This window comes from Salvia splendens, chromosome 19, assembly GCF_004379255.2.
Source record: "Salvia splendens isolate huo1 chromosome 19, SspV2, whole genome shotgun sequence".
NCBI lineage: Eukaryota > Viridiplantae > Streptophyta > Magnoliopsida > Lamiales > Lamiaceae > Salvia > Salvia splendens.
The window spans coordinates 21,672,847-21,695,519 of NC_056050.1; the positions used below are offsets into that span (position 1 = coordinate 21,672,847).

The window sequence follows — 22,673 nt, forward strand, 5'->3', positions numbered from 1 at the left end:
AAACTATTAATTTTTGTTATTTAATAGTATAATATTCAGCTGAATTGAAGAAGTAAAAAAAATAATATTAATCATGATGAAAAAATAAGAGCTATTATATTTAGTCTTCGTTCGGTTGTTATAATCGCTTGTGATTAAATATTACTATGAAGTTGACCAAAAATTTGATACTATTAAAATTTTTTATACATGAGTATTTTTGTTGAAATTTTCTAGTTAGTTTTGATTGTTTTCAAATAAATAAATAAAAATTATATTAGTCTTACATTAGATGCATATTTGTTTCAGAATAAATCGTGTTATATGACCTATTTATGAATAAAACTATTAAATATTGATTAAAACTAAGTTGGCGTCGGCATACCTTATTGATTAAATATTATACACTATCAAATATGGCAAAAGGGAAGAAGAATGATAATTTTGAAATAATATCAGATTTAGTACATCACTGAAATAATATCAGATTTAAAATGTTAAAAGTGTAAAAAGATCAAATTGCCCAAATGCTCAAAAGGGTATTTTCGACCCAAAATAGTGAAAAAAGACCATTTTCGAGATAAACGCTTAGTCCATGGTTGTCTGGGGATATTTTGAAAGTCCAAGGACTAAGGGCGAGATAAACGCATAGTCCAGGGACTGTTTTTGTAGTTCACTCTAAAAAATAACCAAAATGACCAATTTCCAAATAAACTCTTAGTCTAGGAACTACTGACGATATTTTTAAAGTCCAGGAACTATGAGCGAGATAAATCCATAGTCCAATGACTATTTTTGTAGTTCACTCTAATAATATTGATGGAAAAATAAGTAAATATATCAATTAATAATCAATAGGAGTACTAACTAAAATTATTAATTTATTATTATTGTTATTATGAATAATTACTAAAATAAGTTTGTCTGGCAAATTATATAATTTTATATTTTTATTTTAATAAGACTGATCGATTCTTGGCTATGAGAATAAATTTAATAAATTCACGTGATTTCCCCAACACAATCATTGACAATAAAAAAATGCGCAGGGCCTACTGCATTCCCCTAAGATATTCCTTTTTTTTTTCCCGAGGAAGATGTTTTTTTAGTTTAGATTAAACTTAAATCATTTATAAAAGAATAATGCTATGCGGCCACATTATGGCCAGCCATAAATTAAGTAAATAACAAAAAAAATTGATTTTTTTTCAAATTTTTGGTTTAATACTATTTGATTTTACTTTTATATCATCTTCATTATATGTTGCTCAACATGTTAGTGTTGTTCTTTCGTAGTTTTTGCTCAACTTATTACTACTGTCATTTCTTGATTGTTGCTCAACGTATACCGTAATTCGTGATATTAATGTGTTTTACGTAATGAAATTCAAAGATAAGTATCAACTCACAAGTCCATTCACACACATATAAGTTTATATCGATAATTCTAATTTTTTTATACATGTAAATGGACTAAATTAACTTTTTATGGCCGGCCACATTATGGCCATTTAGCATCACTCTTTATAAAATGCCTTATAAAAAGGTTACTTTTTATATCTCCAATTATTGAATAAAAATAGAAATATTCTAAAATTAAAATTTGAAACATTGGAGAAAGCGAGTAATTGAATTGATTCTACGAATAAAAGTGGAAAGCACATCTGTATCTGTGAATGCCAGAAAAATACTTTTCCTTTTTAGTGCCAAAGAAAAAAAGATCAACAATTCACTCTTTTTTCTCGTTTCACGAAAGTCGTGCCCTCCCTTCAAGTGTTTCACTCTTTTCCTAGCTATTCTTGAAACCCATCAACCACAGCCACAATCCATTTGAAAATTCCTCTAGATTTTTCTGTGTTTGCTCATTCTTGAGCTCTGGGCTTCATCAAAAACGGCGATGGTGGCGTTATGAAGTGTTAAAAATGTCACCTTTACTTCAGATGCGGCATATCTAGCTTAGCCCTCAATGGCTCATGCTCATAAAAATAACAGAGCAGCTGCTAGTATTGATGCCGGCGGCGAAACCGAAGCAAAGCCCACAACTTTTCATGATTTTCTTGGCCATAAGGGGCAGCCTCAAGAATCTGCTCCGCCGCCGGCCGGTGGTGGCAGGCCGTCGCAGGATGTGTCGCCGTCCTCCACTTCTGATCTGGGCTCTGGTGAGAAGTAGTTTTACTTGATACTATGCTCATTTTTTGGTTTTGTTCTTTGTGGTTGTGATAAAATTTCAGTTGTTTTGGGCATGTTTTCAATTCTGCTTCTATTGAGAATTTGTCTGTGTTATTGTATTGTGTAACACTGTGAGTCTGTGATTGTGCGTGGTTTTGTTTTTTCACTGGTAAGATGATATTAAGAGTATAGTGGCTATTGTGCTTCCATTTCAAGTTTAATTTGTAGTTAACTTTGCTTAAATCTACTTGTAGAAGTATTGAGTTATGCATCTCTTTTGTGAGGTTGGCGGCCTCTCCTTTTCGTGCAAACTGCATTTGGAGTGAAGTTCTTATGGTTTTATTGGATTTTTTTTGGCTGTTTACTGCAAAACTATTGCTAAAGCTCCACTCTATATGTGTGTCAATTAGCGTGTGCTGGATGTGTTTATTTCGCGGTGAACTTAGCATGCAGAAGCACTTGAACAAATTAAATATAACTTGGATGGTGTTCGACTCTGATGTTTCAATGATGCCATCCATGATTGTTGCTGGAGTAGTAGTTTTTTTTCATCAATCATGTTAGAAAGACTTGTGAGTAATCAGTTGTTTGGGGGAATGTTTTCAATTCTCTGTGTTATTGCTATTTTATTGAGAATTTGTTTGGGCCAGTTTATAGTGACTTTATGTTTCCATTTCAAGTTCAGTTTGTGGTTAACTTTGGGTAAATCTACTTGTTGAAGCCTTGAATTATGAAGCTCTTATTTCGTGAATTTGGTTCCCTTGAGAGTGGAGTGGTTTCGCGTGAGGCCATTGGTGGAGTAGTTCACTGGGCCTCTTCTTTAGGGTATATTGCATTTGCACAACAGTTTTTAATGGTTTTATAGGAAAATCTTATCGGTTGTTTTCATCAAAACTATTGCTACAACTCCACTTTTAATGTGTCAGTTAGTGTGTGTTGTGTTTATTGGATATCAGTCCCCATGAACTGTGCACGTCGAAGAAGTTAAAGAAACCGAAAGTAAATTGAATGTTGTTCATCTTTGATGTTCTATAATTCCATGATTTATGATGGCTACTTGAAAAAATTGCTGTTTGATTGTTTTTTATAAATAATGTTAGAAAGACATGTCAGCAATCACTTGGAAGGAATACCGTTTTATGGATCAAGAGGCGATGTTGCTGGGCCGGAAAGTACTACTAGGTTCATGAACAACAAACGAAGCAACTCTGACTCTTTCATGATGTCGTCAAAGGATAAATTTCCACAAGGGCCTACAGATTCGCAAGACAGCCAGCTCTTCACTAAGGTTTGTTTCTTCCATCCTCTCTTTGTAGTCTTAACTCTTTTAGCTACAATCAGTCTACACATCTTAAATATAGTTCGTATTTGATAACAAGTTTTGCAGTCTTATGATATATAAGGCTCATTTTAGTGTGGTTCACAGCATACTCTAATCTTGGGAGTTTTGTTCTATATCAGCTGCTGCGCTATTCAGGGGGCGAGCGGCCTAAACGCCCACACGAGGAGGAGGCATCTTTTGGTATCCATCAAAGGAGGCCACTTTCGGCCTCTTTTATATCTCAGACTTCGACTGGTGGTAGAGCTGATAACAATCCTTCCAACTGGGACAGAGCCACAGCAGTTAATCCGGGGCAAGCAATGCAATATCCTCCACGAACTGGACAGGTCATGCCATTTAGCTACCATGCCCAGTCGAATAGGTTAAACGTCGGCCCTTCTCTAATGTCACAAACGGCTGCTGATGAAGGATCGCGGACTGGAATCAAAGGCTCCGGAATTTTGAGCTCGTTAAATGCTGCTGGAGCTATCTCCGGGAGACAGCCTGCAGGGGTGCTCATACGCAGTGGTAAAAGTAAATCTGGCACTTGCATTTCTGAACCAGAGTCTTCTGCTACGCCCAGGTTAATTCAGGACACAGGTTCTGTTTTACTATTTTGTGCCTTGGTAATTGACCTGAAAATTTAAGACAAGGTTGATAAACTATGTTTTGATTGATCTCATGACAGCCGTCATGGAACAGAATCTTCTGGTCAAATGACAATATTTTATGGGGGCCAAGCACACGTTTTCGACAATGTTCATCCAAATAAGGTGAGAGGAAGCATGAATCTTATTAACAATAGAAGTTGGAACAACTAGAACACTTATTTATATCAGAATTTGTGAAAATTTGATTGAGTGATTGGTTACAAGATTAGAATATTTTGTGGTGTAATAGACTCGAATCGGGAACATTAATGGTAATATGATTGAAGGGAAATTTCTCTCTAAGCATGATTCATCCCATACTTACTCTCTCTAGCTCATATCACTCCGCTTCTCTGAACTTTTACGTGTCAAGAAGCTCTTTCTTGACTAATTTTTAGTGAAAAAGTAGTCCTTAAGAGTGGTATGGTTGCTCTACTGTCTTTTGTACATTTCACTTTTTTAGATAACTCATTTTTCGGGCGCATCATATTCACGTATATGGTCATAAGGGAGTAAAAACCTGCGACTTGTCACATAACTGAATAGGCGAACGTCTCATTACATTTTCTCAAGGCTATTGTTAGCTTACATCGCTATAGGTAAACTCCCTTTGGACTTTTGATTTAACATGTTTTGTAGATATATGTTGGTCAGAGGTTCTAACTTAACGTCTATTTCTTCTGTCGATAGTCATTGTTCTTTAGTAATGCATAAACAAGTAGTAATGCTGGCTAGCGACTCTAGCGTGTCGTTGATGAGAATGGAAGGGTGGTGAAGGTGGATTTTGGCACTTGTTTAGTCCACCAAGGTTTTCATAGTTTTTTTTTTTGGGTTTGTGTTGCCTTTATTCAACATTCGATGCCATGTCAGCACTGTTTAGAACAGTGTCATTGGTGTTTTTTTGCTGTTCTTATATCTCTTCTTGTGATCCACATCAGGCGGACGTGATAATGGCATTGGCCGGATCAAATGGAGGATCTTGGTCGACAACCTACACGCCCAATTCTTCAGCAGTCAGGCCATCCACGGGAGAAAACCGCCTACCTAGCAGCAACAATGATGCCGGCATTGCTATGCTGAGGGAACTGCACAGGGGGGCATCCGACAAAGGTGACACTCACCGCGGTTTTGCTTCGTCCGATTGATACACCAATCCTGCTACTCCATTCATATTTTTTGATATTGAAACCTCTGGAAAGATCCATCACCAAGAATCTGAGAGGAATCTGTAGCAGAATCATCGCAGGAGGGGAAGCTGAGTGTGAGGTTTAGGTGTGATTGATTTATTTGAAGTAGAAGACAATCAATCATATTAGCTATGTAACTTTTGCATATTCATCATAGATTCTCTTCATTCTCACTCTGCAACTTCATTTAGAACAAAAAAATATTGAGCAAATTAACTTGAATTTTTATTACCAGATTTTATCAAGACTACTTTTGTTGTCTGTAATTACCAAGCTAATGGGCAGTGTTGTAGAATTTAGAAAACTAATATCGCTTGGTCTCTTCTGTACAATAATATGTGATTATGTTTTCTATATTTTGAAATGGTAAAGTCTGAATAAAAATTAGTTATGGCCAAAAAAAAACAATTAAGTACTATATTACTTCTAAACACTTTTTTGTATGAGTAGTTTATTTTATAATTTAATAAATTATAGGCTAAATTGTTAGGAAAATCATGAATTGTATCAATCCATAACTTTAAAATTCAACTCGAAAAAGTCATGAATTTGAATTTGTTCACGATTAATATCCTCCTATGCGTGACAAAAAAAAATTTCATATATATGTAGAGTTGAAGTACTAGTAAATGGAGTAGTATTTAATTCGATAGCCAAAAGTGGAAATATGAATTTGTTTTCCTTTTCTCCAAACAACATATATTCTGCTATACTCCCTCTGTTCGTGAATAATTTTCTCATATTTTCTTTCTTTTTGTTAACGGACAATTGTCTCATTTACTTAGTTTTGGTAAATAAATTTCACATTCCATTAAAGCTTTTCTTATTCACATACAAATAAAAAAAATACAAACAGTGGGCATTTTTTTATTTCAATAACCTTTTATACAAAATATTTGTACTATAACATTATTTGTACAGTTACCTGAATTTAATATTTTTATATAACAATGTTGTATATATTGTCACACGTGACACGATTTACATAAATTGTAGTAATTGTTTAAGAGTATACATAACAATGTTATTTGAAAATTATTATTGTGCAAGGGGATAAGAGTGTAAATAATAATGTTGAAAGTGACCTAAATCATAATAATGTTATTCGAACATTATTGTGTAAGGGAGTAATAGTATAAGTGACTTCTAGTTTAACACTTTAATAACCATGAATTGATTTTTCTGTTAACTCTAACAGCAAATACATCAGTTTTTAGATTAGGGATATTACTGAATACATATCTACTTATACATAACTAACATAATAACATCATAACAAGAGTCTATATGTTATTACGTGTCTGAGTAGGCTAAGCAGCTGAGAGGTTAATGCCTGAGGCCAGGTCAAGTCTTTCGTGATATAGTCTTTAAATTTAAATTATTTATCCATAATAAAAAAGAATCTATATGTTATTATCTTATATCGTATGTGAGTTGGTATAATAGTAAAGTGTAGTATTCAAAACCGAGTTGGTCTAATAGTAGAGTAGTACTAATATCTAAGACCTTTCGATCTTGGATTAGAATCTAGCACGATGTAACTTATATAAAGTTATGTTCATTTACCAATAAAAAAACCTATTATATTACTACTTCTTAATATACAAGTGACATGATAATCATATTCATTTAATCTATGAGGATAATTTAGCACATGGCCAACTTGCATGTCAAGTCTTTGATTAAGAGAGATGAATATTTGAACAGCCGCCCCTTTGATTTCAATTTTCAACATATTCAAATGGAGAGAAAGCAACCACTCAAATTAATATAGAATATTTATATATTATCCACAACTTGGAGTGAACGGAATAACACCTTTAGCTATATTTGCTATCTAGATTACGCATTTTAGTACTATAAATAGTTAAAATAAATGCTGTGTAACATCGATGGCAATGTAATATAGAAATAATTATGGGTCATTTTATTCCCAAAACAATACTTTTTGTAACTAATACAAATACTTATTTTTCAATAACACCTAAAATGATGAGAACCACGTGATTAGTACTATTACAATAATAATGGAAAGCTGAAAGCGAAATTGTTGAATAATTTGATTAACATTATTCACTACTTGGAGGAAAAGCAATAACACCATTATTTAAATTTGAACACTCACGGCCACCATTTCCTAGTCTAATTTGCGTAATTGTACTACTATTATTTCATAATTCTCTCTCATTTTAGGTAGCTTGCATGTCACATTTTTGGGTAATTTTCTTTCAATATTCTACTATTTTTATAATTTTGATTGAATCAAAACACTTGAAAGTAATTTACAAGAGTTTAGGGGACAATGAAGATAATATGACTTGGATCAATTGAAGTTCATAATTTGGCTTTAATGCTTGATGACTCATATCGACATCGTCCGAGTCCCCATTGTTTTTCCATATTTATTTACAACTTTTATTAGTCTTTTCCTTTTCTTTAATCTATATCTATTTTAAAACCACAAACTTGCAATATCTATTTATACTTTCGCCATATCTTTGGACTTTTTACTACTATTAACAACACTAGTCTCTCTAAATCATGACTTCTTTTCCAATTAGTTGAATTTTATATTCTTAATTTTGCTCAACCATTCCCTTCTTACCGACGGATCTACTTTGGGCCAACTACGTCTTCTCACCTCACGCTTGTCGTCTCGACGATTCCACATGTAAGAATTTTTGAAGGATGTGTATATGTGTTGTTATATGATTACTCAATTCACATATTTTTTATTTGAAAATTTGCAATTGCGAATTGATGTGCTTTTTTTAGCAAAATTTTATCCAAATAATAGTAGTCTTCCGATTGGGAGATTGATTGCGAACTGAGAAAGAACTAATGTTTTAAGTGTTCAATCTAATTCGGAAAACATAATTACTAACCCTGGGCTACTGAAACCTATTGCTAATTATGATGTCCAAGTTAGGGATCACTCAAAGAGAATACATGTCTAAAGGACCATGGTAACCAAATGTTAATGTCTTTAAGAAAACCTCGTATGATGTAAATAAAATAAGTTTTTATTTTAAATGGTCTGAAGACATGCGAGGTTGAACTATAATGTTGAGAAATATGTGGCATTTTATTTTTGGTGTTAACTTTTTAGGCTTATAAATGCAAATCGATTTGATGATGATGTATAATAAGTCTCGTTCTAGATCTTGGTTAGTGGTCAGGATAACGTGCTTAACAGAATAATATGTGCAAAAATAGTTACTAAAGTGTGCAGGGTGAGATACGAGTCAGGAGGACGGGGTCAAAAGGAATTCAGGTGAAAAGAACGCAGGAAGTGTGCAATGCTTATCATGATGCATGCCATGGAACTTGAGCACGAGATGAAAGGGATTGCTATATAATGATTATCTATCTAGAGGGGCAGAATCGTCATTTGAAGAGAAGTAGCCCTAGGGATTGGGGCAGACCGCCCTATAAATAGAAGATCAGCATTGAAGAAAAGAGACGCACCTTGGAGATTAGCTCCACTCCACTCTCATAGCTCGCTCTAGTAGTTCTTCACTTGAAGCCTTCGGCCGCTTGCCGGAGAAGGGAGTTCACCGTCCGTTCCAGCCAGTTGCCACCGTATTTCAAGAATTTATCAGTTCTATCGCTCCGAGGAGCCAAAACAATCTTTATTTGCTTTGTTTTCATGAATGCTTAAGTTTTAGTACTTGTTTACCTTGCATTTAACGCTGATTTTAGCTAATCTTTTGTTGGAAACATCGTTTGGTTTGAATATCGTAAATGCAATGGATTTCTTTTGGTTTATTTCGAGTTTCAGTTTACTTACGTTTTCCTTCTGCCTAGCTAGACAGATCTAGAGTTTTTACGTTGATTTCGTTTGTTTACATCTTTGAATCTGCCTAGTTAGTTAGATTTAATAATTTCTCAAGTGTTTGTAAGTTTTAATAGATGAAGTTCTTCTAAAAATGCATGGATCTATGCTTTGTCTCATTTCTGCCATCCTGTACGTTGGTCAGTTTACGTAGCTGTCGGTTTCTGCATGGATCTGTGTTCATGACTTGATATCGAGTTTAGATCTGAGTTTATGAGTCTAAATTTTAGCTTTCATCAATGGAGTCTTGATTTTCTAAATGTTTGTGTTACTTGTGAAGAAGACAATGTCACAATCTAAGTTCGGGACCACCTTATTGCTTTTTGTTACTTTATGCTTTTTGTCCTACTTTTTAGCTTTTCTGCAGGTTTAGCCAGTTAGTTAGCTTATTTCTTTTATTTTTGTCTATACATTTTTAGTAAGTTTCCACTTTTCGCATGCACACTGGTAGTCCAACACACACATTCACGTACACATTCCACAACATGAAGCATCCAGTGTCCTACTAGTCAGGATAGGTACAGGTAGGGCTGACAAATTGTGCGGATTGGGTCGTTATCGGGTCAACCTGATAATGACCCAACCCAATAAGGCCTAACCTGAACCCGACATGTTAAGGAAACTGTAAATCCAAACACGAATCCGACCTGCTACCTTCAAATCCGAACACGACCCGCACCCGACCCGAACCCGTTATCGACACGATATAATATGGGTTGACACGACACGATAACAACCCGAACCTGATATTACACGATTAAAACCTAATATTACACGATTAAACCTTAATTTTGATATGAAAGAATAAGTCAACTCTCGCATTCATTTGACTGCTTCTTTAGATGTAATTCGATTATTGTTGAGATAAGAATTGGCTTTATGAGGAATTGACGAATCATTAGGGTCTAAAAATAGGGAATCTTTCTAGAGGTACTTGATTGGTATCGTGAGCATAAACTTGAGATATTGTTGTTACGTTGGAAAATGCTTCTGGTAATATAGTCAGATGGCTTGTCTAGTAGTTCAAAAGGAATTTACAAATTGTTGTGTTGTTGAAACTATAAAAAAGATTTTGGAATACATTAAAATTCATAATTTTTCCCTTTTAATTGATGAAGCGTACGATGCATCGATAAAAGAGCAAATGACTTTGGTTCTGAGATATGTTAACAGTGATGGAGAGATTGTAGAAAGATTCTTAGCCTTGATTCATATCACTGGTACAACCAAAAGGAAGTGATTGATTCTGTATTTGCCAAGTATGGTTTATCTTCGTAAAAACTATATACTCCTCCCGTCCCACAAGAATATGCACTCTTTCTTTTTAGTCCGTCCCACAAGAATTTGCAATTTCTAATTTTGTAAACTATTTTCTCTCTAATGAGGTGAGACTCATTTCCCACTAACAATACTTTAATTACTTTTTCTCTCTACCTCTCTCTTACTTTACCAATTTTGCATTAAAACTCGTGTCGAACCCAAAGTGTTGAGGTTTGGAGCCCCTTGCACAGCGGAAGACTTGTACAAACAAATAAATCAGACGTAGGATCTATTTGACAGATTACAGGATTAATCAATTCACATGTTAACACAAAATTGCATGCTAGAACGCAAATAATTCATGCTCATAGAATATAAATCCTAAACATGAATTCTACGGAGTTAGCCAATTTACCTCGTTGATTCTCCAAAGAATCGTCGATAGCTCGCGCCTTCTCCACGATGATCTTCATTACTAGACCACGGATCTTCTGACTGGTGTCCCGAACTGTATTCCGAAATCAGTGTGGGCTGATCTTATCAAAACACTAGGACTCGAATAAAGAAGACAGAACTTTCTCACGGAGGAGGAGCTGAAGATCTCACGGAGGAGAAATTGAATGAAAAAATCGTCCCCCTCTTAATAATTAGAGTGGGCGAAAATTTTCATAAAAAAATTGTATTTTTTGTCTCCTTTATTCTCCTATTTATAATAGTTACATATTGGGCCCAGTCAGGGATCTATGGAAGGCTTTGGATATGGGCTCCCCCAATTAGCCTTTTACTAATTAAATTGAACCCACAATTTAATACAAGCTTATATTGGAATATTACGAGCAGCCACTATAGACGTAATATTGAACTCCCCATCCAAATCCTAAATTATAAGTAATCCGGGTTTCCATTTTATTTATTATTTATTTCCCGCGCTTAAGATATAAATGTCCATTAATTAATTAAAGTCTGCTATGGACTTAATTAATTAACATCTTATTAATTCCAAGAGTAGACTTAGCAAGAAACACTTATTTATTATTCATAGAGTAATAAAACTCCAACTGGCCAGTTTCCGAATAATAAAACCTTGTTCAAGCTCCTCTTGAGGACATTATCAAACGAGACTTTCCTCGTGCACGATTCAACATAATAGCAATCCTAGCACCACTAGATAATGATCACCACTACCCAATATACCTGGATCGTTGGGTGACGAAAAACCCGCACCTTTGGTAAGTCAAGGCAGTAGATACTCAATACCGTATGCTCAATGCTAACATATGTAGATTAAGAAATAGATATTTATCAAGACCTAGTCTTTCAGTAGATAGCATAAAGACACGTCTTGCTGTTAGATCCATTCAGTGCTATACCACACCAACGTCATCTTATTTCAATAAGGCTTAGAAATAATCGGACTGACATTGCAACCGTTCACGATAGGTAGCCAAAGCCTATCTAGGTTGTGAAATTCTTCTTTTTCTTTTGCAAAGCATTGCATAGAACCGACTGTAGTTACCTTAAAGTGGACGACGCCCACAACCAGTCTACTAAGCAAAAGACTTAGGCTTTGTTTACTTCTTATGCATTTAAATGTTTATAAAACATCTTATAAACGCACAAGCAAACACTATGTAATAATATATTGATTCTATTCGTGCAAACTGCTCGAATGATACTGAATCGGGTTAAAAGTGAATTGTAGAGTTTTTTCGTACACAAGCAAGATTCTATTCGTGCGAACTCGCTCGAAACATGCTTTTCAGTATACTAAACCTAACAAAAGTGCATATTCTTTGGGGACGGAGGAAGTTTATTTTATTGATACAACCAAAAAGACGTTGAAGGCATAGAGAGAGAATGGGTGGAATCAATTCTTGAGATAAGTCGAAGAGTTTTGTGTAGAATGATACCATCAACTCTCGTGTGCGTGTGAAGAGGGACTGACGCGTTAATAATTACCGTCATTACAAAGTGGAGATTTACTATCAAGTAAGATTTACATTTTATTTCATAGTTATGATTACAATTAATTACAAGTTAAATATTATATTCATATGTATTTTATTATTATTATTATTATTAGGTTCTTGATTTACTTACTCAAGAATGGAGAATCGTTTCTCAAAAGCAAATACATAATTGTTTTCTTGCATGAATTACCTTAGTCCAAAAACTCATTTGTTAGCTTCAATATCGACAAGTTGGTTCGTTTTGCAGAGGTTTATCTGGATGATTTCTCGTCTATAAAATGTATGACTCTTCCTCATCAACTCAAAACTTATGATTGATATGGTTGAGTTCTACTAAAAGAGATAAAGCTTTTCCCTTGGTGTACCGTTTGAATGAGTTGACATCGATCCTCCCAATTGCAACAGCTTCTGTCCAGAAAGTATTTTCTTCAATAAAACTTATTAAGATAGATTTTCAAATGGAATGAGAGACGAATGAATGAATGATATTTTAGTTGTATATAGTTCAAATCATTTTCGATCTATTCTCTTTTTGTATTGACGCCGAATATGATGATAAGTCGGCACGAAATTTACATATACTTTGATTCCTCATTGTAATTGAGAATATGTAGGTATCTCAATTACTTTCAAAATTTAAGCTGAACTCAAGCCAATTTTATCTTTTATTTTCTTGTAAATCGTAACTTAGTGATATTATAATATATCTATTCTACATAAAATGTAAGTTTGATTATATCATTAGATTTAGAACTTAGAAATTTATTTATAAATTACTTAACCGTTGAAAATTATAAATATTCTTATTATTGACTTGTTCATTTTAATCTTATTACATATTCTGTGTTTGATTTCCATCATTGCAGGATCTTGGAAGATACAAGTATTTCCCATTTATAATCATCTGCAATCGTTCTCTTCCTCAAGTTATCTCTCTGTTTCAATTGGATAATTCTCCTTCACCCGTTTCAAGGTACTCATCACACTCTAATTAGTACTATTATAGCCACAATTGATTATTAAATTCTGTTATTTTATTTTTTCCTGTATTGTGCATGAGATGTAAAGTATTTTAAATAAATACTACTCTTCCATCCCAATTAAATTGAGTCGTATTCCTCTTTGAGATGTCTCAACTAAGTTGAGTCATTTCATTTTTTAACAAAAAAATAAAACATTTAATCACTTTTACTTTATTCCACTATCTACTTTACTCTCTCTTAATTTTTCCTACTTTATTCTTCTCTCCCACTTTTTAACACAATTTCTTCATCTATGTGCCCAAAAGTTATGTCTCAACTTAGTTGGGTTGGGACGGAGGGAGTAGTAGTAATAAAGAAAATCCAGTATAATGAAGATAAATTTGATGTACTCTCAAGTAGTAATTGAATACAGTAGCAGAAGCAACATAACAGATTAACAGTTAGTTTCTAAACCTACCAACTCTGTTTCACCATAAAAACCTATCAAGAAAATAAAATTACAAAATCTGACAAAAAAATTCGATTGCGGTTAAACGGCTACGTAATTCTGAGACACCTTCATTTCCACAGCTTTACGATCTTGTCGTGGCTGGCAGATGCAACGACGCCCGCCACCGTGGACACAGCCAACGACGCGATCAACCCATCATGCGCGGAGTGGGTCATCGTCTTGTTCTCCGTCATGTTCCACAGCTCTAGAGACTGTTACATCACGCAGCTCGGGTCAATAACGACGATAAAATTTATAATTACGCGACTTTTTTCAAGAAAGTCAGGTTAGTTAGTTACCTGATAGCAACCGATGACTAGCAACGAGGAGTAAGTAGGGTGGAATACACAAGAGTGGAACTTGTTTCCGTTGCAGCTAAGCTCGTGCACACACACCCCTTCGCTCCCGGATCTCATCGTCCACACCCTAACGGAATCCTCGCTCACGGATGCCAGGAGTTCTCCCGAAGGGTCCCAGTTGACGGAATGGATAGGTTTCGTGTGGCCCTACACCACACCATATCAAAGGTTACAACGAAGGTGGAAATAACGTATATGCAAGAAATTGTCCGACACGAACTACTGATCCGAATCTATGGCGAGGGATTTTGATAGGTTTACCTTTAAGGAATGCCGGCATGCCTGCGTCTCTGCATCCAGTATTGACACAACATTTTCAGCAGCTGCTGCAAGATACCGTCCAAGTCGGGGTTGGAATCTCACTTGCGAAGTTCCACCCTAATCCAACCAGGGCAAGGAAGGTCAAGAAATTTCGTTGCATTGATAAACGACATGACTGTAAAGTGAAGACCGAGATATGATACCTTGAAAACTCTTGCACAGCTACCATTGTTTATGCTCCAGTATCTTATTTCGCCATCACCATCGCAGGAACATATGAGATCTTCTTTGTTTGGGTGGAAGTCCAACGACATCACACCAGAAGAATGCCCGGTGAAGGTCCGAAGAGAATATGAAGGCTACATACGAACATTAGCATTACAGAAGTCTTGATTATTAAAAGGAGAATAGCAGTTGCAATTCCATAAGAGTGTATTCATCAACTAACATTTTCCACATCCCAAACTCGGACAGTCTTGTCAAATGACGATGTGGCAAGGCGAGCCATGCTAGGGCTGAAACGGACATCGGTTATAAGTGACGTGTGCTCCTCAAGTGTAGTTTTAGGCTTCAAAGAGTCAGTGAACCATAAAACAGCCTGCATAAATTATTGTAATTTTGTTATCACAGTGAATGACAGAAACAATGATAACTGCATCGCGGAAACAACCAACCAATTTTATTAATTGTGTTATGTACGTCGAATACCTTTTTATCATGACCACCACTGGCAAGTAACTTCCCGTCTGATGAGAAGTGGCAACACACGACTTTATTTGAACTAGCACGAACGGAATTGAGCTCGGCAAATGTAAACCCTGAACACATTAATATCGATATCGTAAGGGAAGAATATCTCCCAATCTTCATTCCTTAAGGAGATTCTTTATAGAAAATGCAATTGAAACCTTAACCTTACCTTTGCTAACAACATCCATACGGCCAACTGCATCTCGGGGGTCGGCATCATCATGGGATAAGAAAGACTCTACATTGTCTTCAACATCATCCACGAACCGATCCATGTCAGCTTGTGCAAGATCTTTATCGTCCCACTGTCAAATAAGTAAACGAGAAGCTTAAGGAATGGACGGAATCCATTCACATTTCACAAAAGGTAAGATACGGGCTACCGTTCCCACCAGCTGGTTAGATGGTGACGTAAGGGTGCCCGTGTTATCAGATCCAAACATCATCAGAGGCTTTGAAGAACTACCACTGTGTGGCATATTAGGCATAGACATGACATCCCCAGGTGTATGTGTTGAGGGCGTCGATGGAGCTGAACTGGGAGAAGGACCAGCTGTGTTTGCAGTTCCTGAGCTATTAGCAGGGCCAGAAGATACAGGTTGCTTTCGTTTTCTTCCAGTCTGGTTTTTAGAAGCCTTGAAATGAATGCATGAAACCATATTAGGAATCAACTTGGAATTTCAGTTTATTTATCTAAAGCAACACACATAATATGCACTTTTTAAGCTCTACATTCAGGCTATCGGAAGATCGTAGATAGATGCAGAAGAAACTACAATTCTGTTGACTAAAGTTACTCGAACTCAAAGTTTATAAAGCAAGGATGGTATCATCTAATCTATAAGAAATTTTTGAGTAATATGTATATAATGATAAACCTGATCATTTCCTCTGAAGGAATTAGACATGCTAGCATCACCCGTAACACTGCCAGCACCCATAATTTTGTCTTGCTGGAGATTGTGATTAGAACTCTGAGGCTGCTGACCTGAGAGACTATGCTGTGGATGTTGCTGCTGTAGCGTTGGGTTATTGCTTTGCTGCTGCTGTTGTTGTTGCATTTGTGCAATCTTCATCTATACAACAAATCAAGTAAAAACGTCACAACTAATCAAGCAAACCGGTTGCAGGACTTATCCACTTTAATTAATGTAAGAAACAACTAGAAAGGAGCAAAAGATACCTTCATCAAAATCTCTGGGTCTGCACGAGGCAATCCCGGGCCACCAGCTTGCATTGGGGATCCAATATTAGGAATTACATCCCCGACTGAATTAGAGACCCCATCTTTCCCCATAGATAGACTTCGGTTATTCAGAAGCATCCTCAGCCTTCTGCTCTCAACATCATTGGCAGATGGGGAAGTCAGACTCTGCTGTGCCAGCATAAGCTGCTGCTGGTGCTGAGGTGTTAGCATCTGTAGTTGATGAAAGGGTTGAGGACCCGGCATAAATGACTTTGGCTGCTGGAGAAGACCAGAACGAAGCTGATCGAGACCCTGTCAAGGAACAAATAGAACATTAGAAGAGAAGGATAGATATTCAGCATAACATAATTTGTTTAAGAAGGAGCACAGTGGGATGTTTAACAATGTGTCAAAACAATAATGTACTTACGGTTAAAGGCCATCCTTTCAGCGTCAAATTGTTACCACCTTGATTTGACCCTAAAACATGCAGAATGGTATTAATTTAACATATACAAGAACAAAGGCAAAAATTGAGCCACCATGTAGGACTCTGCTTGTGCTCCAGTATTTTACTTTTAGCATCTTTGAATGAGTTCACTAATAGAAATTCCCAATATTTCTTCACCACAATACAACAACAGTTCCTCATGAACAAATATTACTTGCAAGCAGGATGGACAATAAGAGCATACCAGGCATTCCAATCAAGGATCCTTCAGGGCCAGCACCTCTTGGATTGAGAATAGGATTGATTTCAGTTTTGATTTCCTGATGTGTATATATATATATATATATATATGTAAGACGTAAATAATATATGAATTGTTTTCTAAACAAGGATGCAACGAGTATACTGACTGGTGTAGACCCCGGAAATTGTTGGCTTCGTGCTTGAACTTGAGGAGATACCCCACCACTAGAACCGTGCAGCATTTGCCTAAAACATAATGTCAGAAAGCATAAATAAGTCACATCATGACAGCACATGTACCTCCAGATAATTACATAGTAGCATTTCAAGAACAAACAAGAGAAAAAAAGTAAGATACCAATAAATATCATATATATCATACCCAGACGGCTGGCCAGCTGCTGCAGCTGACTTCAAGATTGAAGCATGGTTAGGATCCAAAAGCTGGCCTACATTATCTGCGAATCTTTGCTGAAAGTAAATATCACACTGTAAGGAACTGACTTTGGAATCATGGTTTATTCCTGAGCACAATAAATTCTTGTACCTTTAAGGCAGCATCATCCAAGGAATCCCTCTGAACAGGGAGCTTTAATTTCTCTTCATACATCTTTGTTGCCAAAGCATTTGCAGTACCAGTATTTTGCCTCATGAGAGGATCATTCCCAACAATCCCATTAGCTGAACCGTTCAGGAGGTGGCCACCTTCACGTCTTTGCTGTTGCTGTTGCTGTTGCTGTTGCTGTTGCTGTTGCTGTTGCTGTTGCTGTTGCTGTTGCTGTTGCTGTTGCTGCTGCTGCTGCTGCTGATGTTGTTGCTGCTGCTGTTGTTGATGTTGCTGCTGCTGATGCTGCTGATGTTGTTTTTGTTGCTGCTGCTGTTGCTGTTGAGCTTGCCTCTGCAATAAAAGCTGCTGCATCTGCATTTGCTGCTGTTGTTGGTGTTGGTGTTGTGACTGCGGCTGCTGCTGCTGCTGTTGTTGCTCCCTTGCCTTCATCGACTGAGTCTGATTTTCTCAGAAAAAAATAAACTCATAAGATTTCAACCACAAGAGAGTTAGTGCAATAATAAATATCAAGCACCAACTTAGTAAAAAGTCTAGAACAATAAATAGGTGGTGGAGTTGAACAATAATGGTACAAGAAGACCAACAAACTGAAAACAATAAGATCATATTATTTAGCTACCCTTCTAATAAGGTCGTATCAAGTGTGTAGCTAACCTCGATATAAGATGCAGCAACTTCGGAATGCTTCTCATTTGTCCTGGCAATAAAAATATCCCAAAAGACAGACCACCATTCGAAGAGAAAACCACCAGGAGCATCGATAGCTGAAGCAAGCAAATATAAATGATTAGAACTTTCAACATAAAACAGAAACTAGCTAAATTAGGTATGCTGTGTACAGACCAACAGGATCTGATGATACTTTTCCTTCAGTTTGGAAAGCCTGAGCGGTAACCTTCAAATCTCTTTTCACTAAATAATCGTGGATATATACATCCAACCTGGAAACAAACAGAGTCAAGAAACAACTTCAAATTGTGCACCTTTGTCCTTTGTTCAAACCATACATTAACTTTAGAGAACGGGGCCATGTACATTAACTATGACTGTGACTAAGAACATAGGTCAAAACTCAATTAGGAATAACCACTTATCCAAGAAAGAGGGCAAACCACACAAGTGGTATCCGAGAACAGAACGCTAAACATTACCTTCAGGTTATAGCACAAATTAAAACTCTTATTACTGAGGGTATCCAAATTCATGCTGTCCTCATCCAAAAAATATACTAGCATACATACTTTTAACAGCAGCAAAAATTGGCTAAATTCAACTGACCTAGTAAAACAACCTGAAAATTGAAAATCTAACACAAAAACAGCAATAACAATACTATGAACTAGGAATCTACACTACCAAATAAAGAACAGCTTTGAGGCAAAAAGCAGTGAAAAGTGAGGGAAAAAACTTACATTTTGTCAGCTTCCCAGTTGGTTTGAGACATTTTTGCAGCCCACTATAGCAGGATACAAATGCCAGATCCCCAAGAAACAACCTTTCCTTCAATCTCTCAACCCTTCACCATCTGAGACACATTTATTGATTGCATCAAACTCCAATTCGAAAAAAACCCAAAGTCAAATAAAAATTGAATCTTTTCCTTCAATTTCGTTGTTGCGGTGTGTTGAAACTCAGTTGTAATACAACCTAACCACCACACAGCAATAACGAAATCTTGAACAAGTAAACAGTAAGTTCAATTGAGCCAAATTAGAACTGTAACACACACACAAACATATGCTGCACACATACGCGAATATGATTATCTCTTAAAAGGGGATTATTACCTATAACGCTACATATCATAATATTGAAAAAGAAAAAGAACCCTCTTCCTCCTTTTTCGTATGGCTCCCTCCCTTTTTGCCCTTTATTTATACCTCACTATTTTTGTGGGGGGAAAATAAAATTCCAGAAAGCAATAGTAGCGGTAGGAGTTGGTTTTGCAGAAACTAAAAAGAAATTCTCTTTTGTATTTATGAGGGGCTTTGTTGGTGGGATTGAATGAGGGCTGTTGCAGATATCATAATGTCTCTGGTAATGGAATTTACTCACAAGTACCTTTCAGTTGGTCAAATTTCCGGTTTGGGCACTCTTGTAGGGAGACGATGCTTCAAAAGACGAAAGTAACCCTGAAGGGCGAGGGTGCGGGGTAAGATTGTCATTTGATTCAGTCTTTTGCTTTTGGACCAGGCTTTCAACTCTTGGCTTTGTAATTTCGTTTATTTACTATCTAACCCAACAATTTTAGGGAATTTTGCATTATCTTAATTGTCTTCTATGGAATTTTATTTACACTTTATACCGTATTAAATTATGTTTTTATCGTGTGAAAAATCATGTTTAATCATATAAATCATGTTTGAGTCGTTATCGCGTCGAGTCAATCCATATTAAATCGGATTCATGGTCTTGTTTGGGGTAGTAGGTCATGTTCATGTTGAACTTGAGAATTTCATTAACAAGTCAAAATCAAGTTAAACCTTAATAGGTTGAGTCATTAATTATTTAATTGACTCAATAACGATCCAAATAGTACGATTTTTTCATCCTAACCAAGACCACATTAAATTGTTTTGGCACAAAATGAGAAGTGGTCTATCCTCACTCTAAAAATGCATGACATCCTATGCATTACAAAAAGATCGAGTTAGAAGATGATCAAATAAATAGACCAATATATTGTAGTAGGAGAAAATATTTTCTTCAATACACACTTAAAATGATTATTGAAGAAAATCATGTTTTGAGTACGGACCTACATGAGAAAGAATATACCCAAGCCACAAGTCGAAAAGACAGTTTTGTAAAACAACAGTCCATGCCCCATCCAACCAATGCGGCCTAGGAAGATCAGAGTAGGGCTGAAAAAATATACCGAAATATCGAAATATCGCACTTACCGTACTGAAAAAATACCGAAAATATCGAATTTTCGGTATACCATACTTTTCGGTACCGACAGTTTTAGGTACGGTAAATGTATGCATTTTGTATATTATGCGGTATACCGCGTTATACCTCATCATACCGCAAATACGGTATTGCGGTATATACCGGAAATCACAGTATACCGCGGTATACCGCATATTGCGGTATACCGAAATCACAGTACGATATACTGACAAAAGCGGTACGGTAACGATATCTAAATTTTGGTATACCGACTTTTCGGTATACCGCAATTGCGGTATACCAACAAAAGCGGTACGGTAAAGGTATGGTTTTTTGTCATACCGCACGGTACGGTACGATATGCGGTATGACCATTTCGGTGCGGTATACCGTACCGTTCCAACCCTAGATCAGAGTGTCGAACAGCAACCCGAACTAAGGCTCCACCCAAACCTAAAATAGACGCAATAAAATAGAGGAGGGCTTCTCAACTTTCACAATCAACTTCTTTTGACCCTTATTTTGAAAAAGTAGTCAGATTCAAGTAAAAGTGAATAAAATATGATCTACGTATGAATGGAGGCTTCTACTCTTCTCAACATTTGGTCCGGCCCACTTAAGGCAAGGGCCCAATTATATGGATCAAATAAATCTCTCGTTTTTTTAATGCTATTGAGCTCAATAATTTTCTCTCTCTGGCCCATCTCAACCAAACAATACTTTAATTTTCCCTTATTGATAACAATTTGACATGTTATATTATTTGAAATCTATGTAACTTTTAACATGTAAAACGAATGATCCATACATCTTATATTGTTTGTGGATGCTATGGAGCCAAGTTAGATTGGTAGCTGGAAATAAGATTCCCAATTCTAGTTTTAGCTCTAACTTTCTGATAGGTGTGGAAATTTAGATTCCCACAAATATTTTTATTGAAAATTACATCTATTAGTAAGATATATTAGTATTATATAATTATAGAAACGTAGCATATCAATCCCAATGGAACACGAACCTATTTCACGAGTAACAGATTAAGTAGGATGTACCTATATATTAATGGGCACAAATTGGACTCAACCAAACCAATTGATTTTATTTATATTTAAGACCTTACAAGATCTTTAAATTGTTTAAATTTTGCAAAATATATTGTGAAAAAGTCCTTAGCAGTCTACCAAATCGTTTTAAAGCTATATTCTCAGATAAAATCAAGAAAATATATATGGCCGTTGTGAGAGATATTTTCTATGTCCGTCACTGGAAAATAGAGGATACATCACCCACCACCGTCTATAGCATCATCCAATTGAAATCAAATATTCCAAAATCTCAGATATGTATTATAGAGTAAAATGTAATAAAATGAGATATTAGGTGACTATATATATATATATCCTAGGAGTTGTCTCTCTAGTAAAAGGCAGCAGAGGTACTATTATGTACACATATACATAGATACAAAAGAAGCACACATCCCTCCATTGTGAGGCAGTCAACAAATTGCAGTTGCTAAAGCTACATGCCACTGAACTTCAACAGGTCACCAAATGTGGACCCAAACCCACCCTTCATGCATAACAACAAAAGGGATTCCAATTTTCCCTTCAACCACCTAGCTGGATTCCTGTGGGCCCTACCCGAAACACGCGGTGGGTAGTCGACCTTCCCGTCTAGGCCATGGACGCAGTCAGAAAACGCCAAAAGGGGCCCTGGGCTGCGTGACAAAAACACGCGGCACTTAGTAGTCTAGGTTTACATTTGGGCAATAAGCACACAAGGACTCGAATGAATTAAGGGGGTCGTTTAATAGAAAAGATAGATAAGGTTTAATATAATACTAATAAAAATACACATTTTAGGTCATTTAAGTTGTCTACCATAGCAAAATGACTATAAGGGTATTATTGACTTGATTGTCTAAGTATTTTGTATCCAAAAATCATAGTGAAAACACTTGGCATGATATCATCCACAGATGTTGTTACAAATTGTAACGAACTAGGTAAACAGTTCTCTTGTGTACAACAAGCAAGACAAAAGTGTATGGACATGAATAGAAGGAGAAGAAGAAGAAGGTGAGAAACCCTATATGAAGAATCAAATTTGGGGA

At 36.0% G+C, this 22,673-nt stretch overlaps 2 protein-coding genes and 1 long non-coding RNA gene across 3 annotated transcripts; 2 read left to right on the forward strand and 1 right to left on the reverse strand.

Annotated features, from left to right (window-relative positions):
* Positions 1-1,651: 1,651 nt before the first annotated feature.
* On the forward strand, positions 1,652-5,556 carry LOC121780442 (protein TIFY 8-like). Its single transcript, XM_042178073.1, has 5 exons — positions 1,652-2,138; positions 3,249-3,436; positions 3,610-4,052; positions 4,158-4,242; positions 5,058-5,556. Exons 1-5 carry the CDS (start codon positions 1,946-1,948, stop codon positions 5,262-5,264), a joined length of 1,116 nt encoding a protein of 371 aa, XP_042034007.1. The 5' UTR covers positions 1,652-1,945; the 3' UTR covers positions 5,265-5,556.
* Positions 5,557-7,468: 1,912 nt separating this feature from the next.
* Positions 7,469-9,074, forward strand: LOC121778334. Its single transcript, XR_006045658.1, has 2 exons — positions 7,469-7,977; positions 8,523-9,074. It is a non-coding gene; the product is annotated as an uncharacterized LOC121778334 (long non-coding RNA).
* A 4,646-nt stretch (positions 9,075-13,720) lies between these two features.
* Positions 13,721-19,740, reverse strand: LOC121779979 (transcriptional corepressor LEUNIG-like). Its single transcript, XM_042177481.1, has 19 exons — positions 19,450-19,740; positions 19,075-19,187; positions 18,506-18,603; positions 18,317-18,426; positions 17,642-18,100; positions 17,477-17,565; positions 17,262-17,340; positions 17,096-17,171; positions 16,831-16,880; positions 16,398-16,712; positions 16,093-16,290; positions 15,607-15,849; positions 15,384-15,519; positions 15,173-15,282; positions 14,913-15,062; positions 14,668-14,823; positions 14,465-14,581; positions 14,144-14,350; positions 13,721-14,056 (listed from the first exon to the last, which is right to left on the reverse strand). Exons 2-19 carry the CDS (start codon positions 19,104-19,106, stop codon positions 13,913-13,915), a joined length of 2,769 nt encoding a protein of 922 aa, XP_042033415.1. The 5' UTR covers positions 19,107-19,187; positions 19,450-19,740; the 3' UTR covers positions 13,721-13,912.
* Between the last annotated feature and the right edge of the window lie 2,933 nt (positions 19,741-22,673).

What these genes read in the sequence shown, in the direction of transcription:
- LOC121780442 (XM_042178073.1), top strand. Translation starts at nt 1,946, where the DNA reads ATGGCTCATGCTCATAAAAATAACAGAGCAGCTGCTAGTATTGATGCC. An exon ending in GAGTCTTCTGCTACGCCCAG is followed by an intron (nt 4,053 to 4,157) that starts GTTAATTCAGGA and finishes ATCTCATGACAG; the next exon opens with CCGTCATGGAACAGAATCTT. An exon ending in ACAATGTTCATCCAAATAAG is followed by an intron (nt 4,243 to 5,057) that starts GTGAGAGGAAGC and finishes GATCCACATCAG; the next exon opens with GCGGACGTGATAATGGCATT.
- LOC121779979 (XM_042177481.1), bottom strand. Translation starts at nt 19,106, where the DNA reads ATGTCTCAAACCAACTGGGAAGCTGACAAAAT. An exon ending in AACTGGGAAGCTGACAAAAT is followed by an intron (nt 18,604 to 19,074) that starts GTAAGTTTTTTC and finishes GTTTGTTTCCAG; the next exon opens with GTTGGATGTATATATCCACG. An exon ending in GCTGTGCAAGAGTTTTCAAG is followed by an intron (nt 14,582 to 14,667) that starts GTATCATATCTC and finishes TGGTTGGATTAG; the next exon opens with GGTGGAACTTCGCAAGTGAG.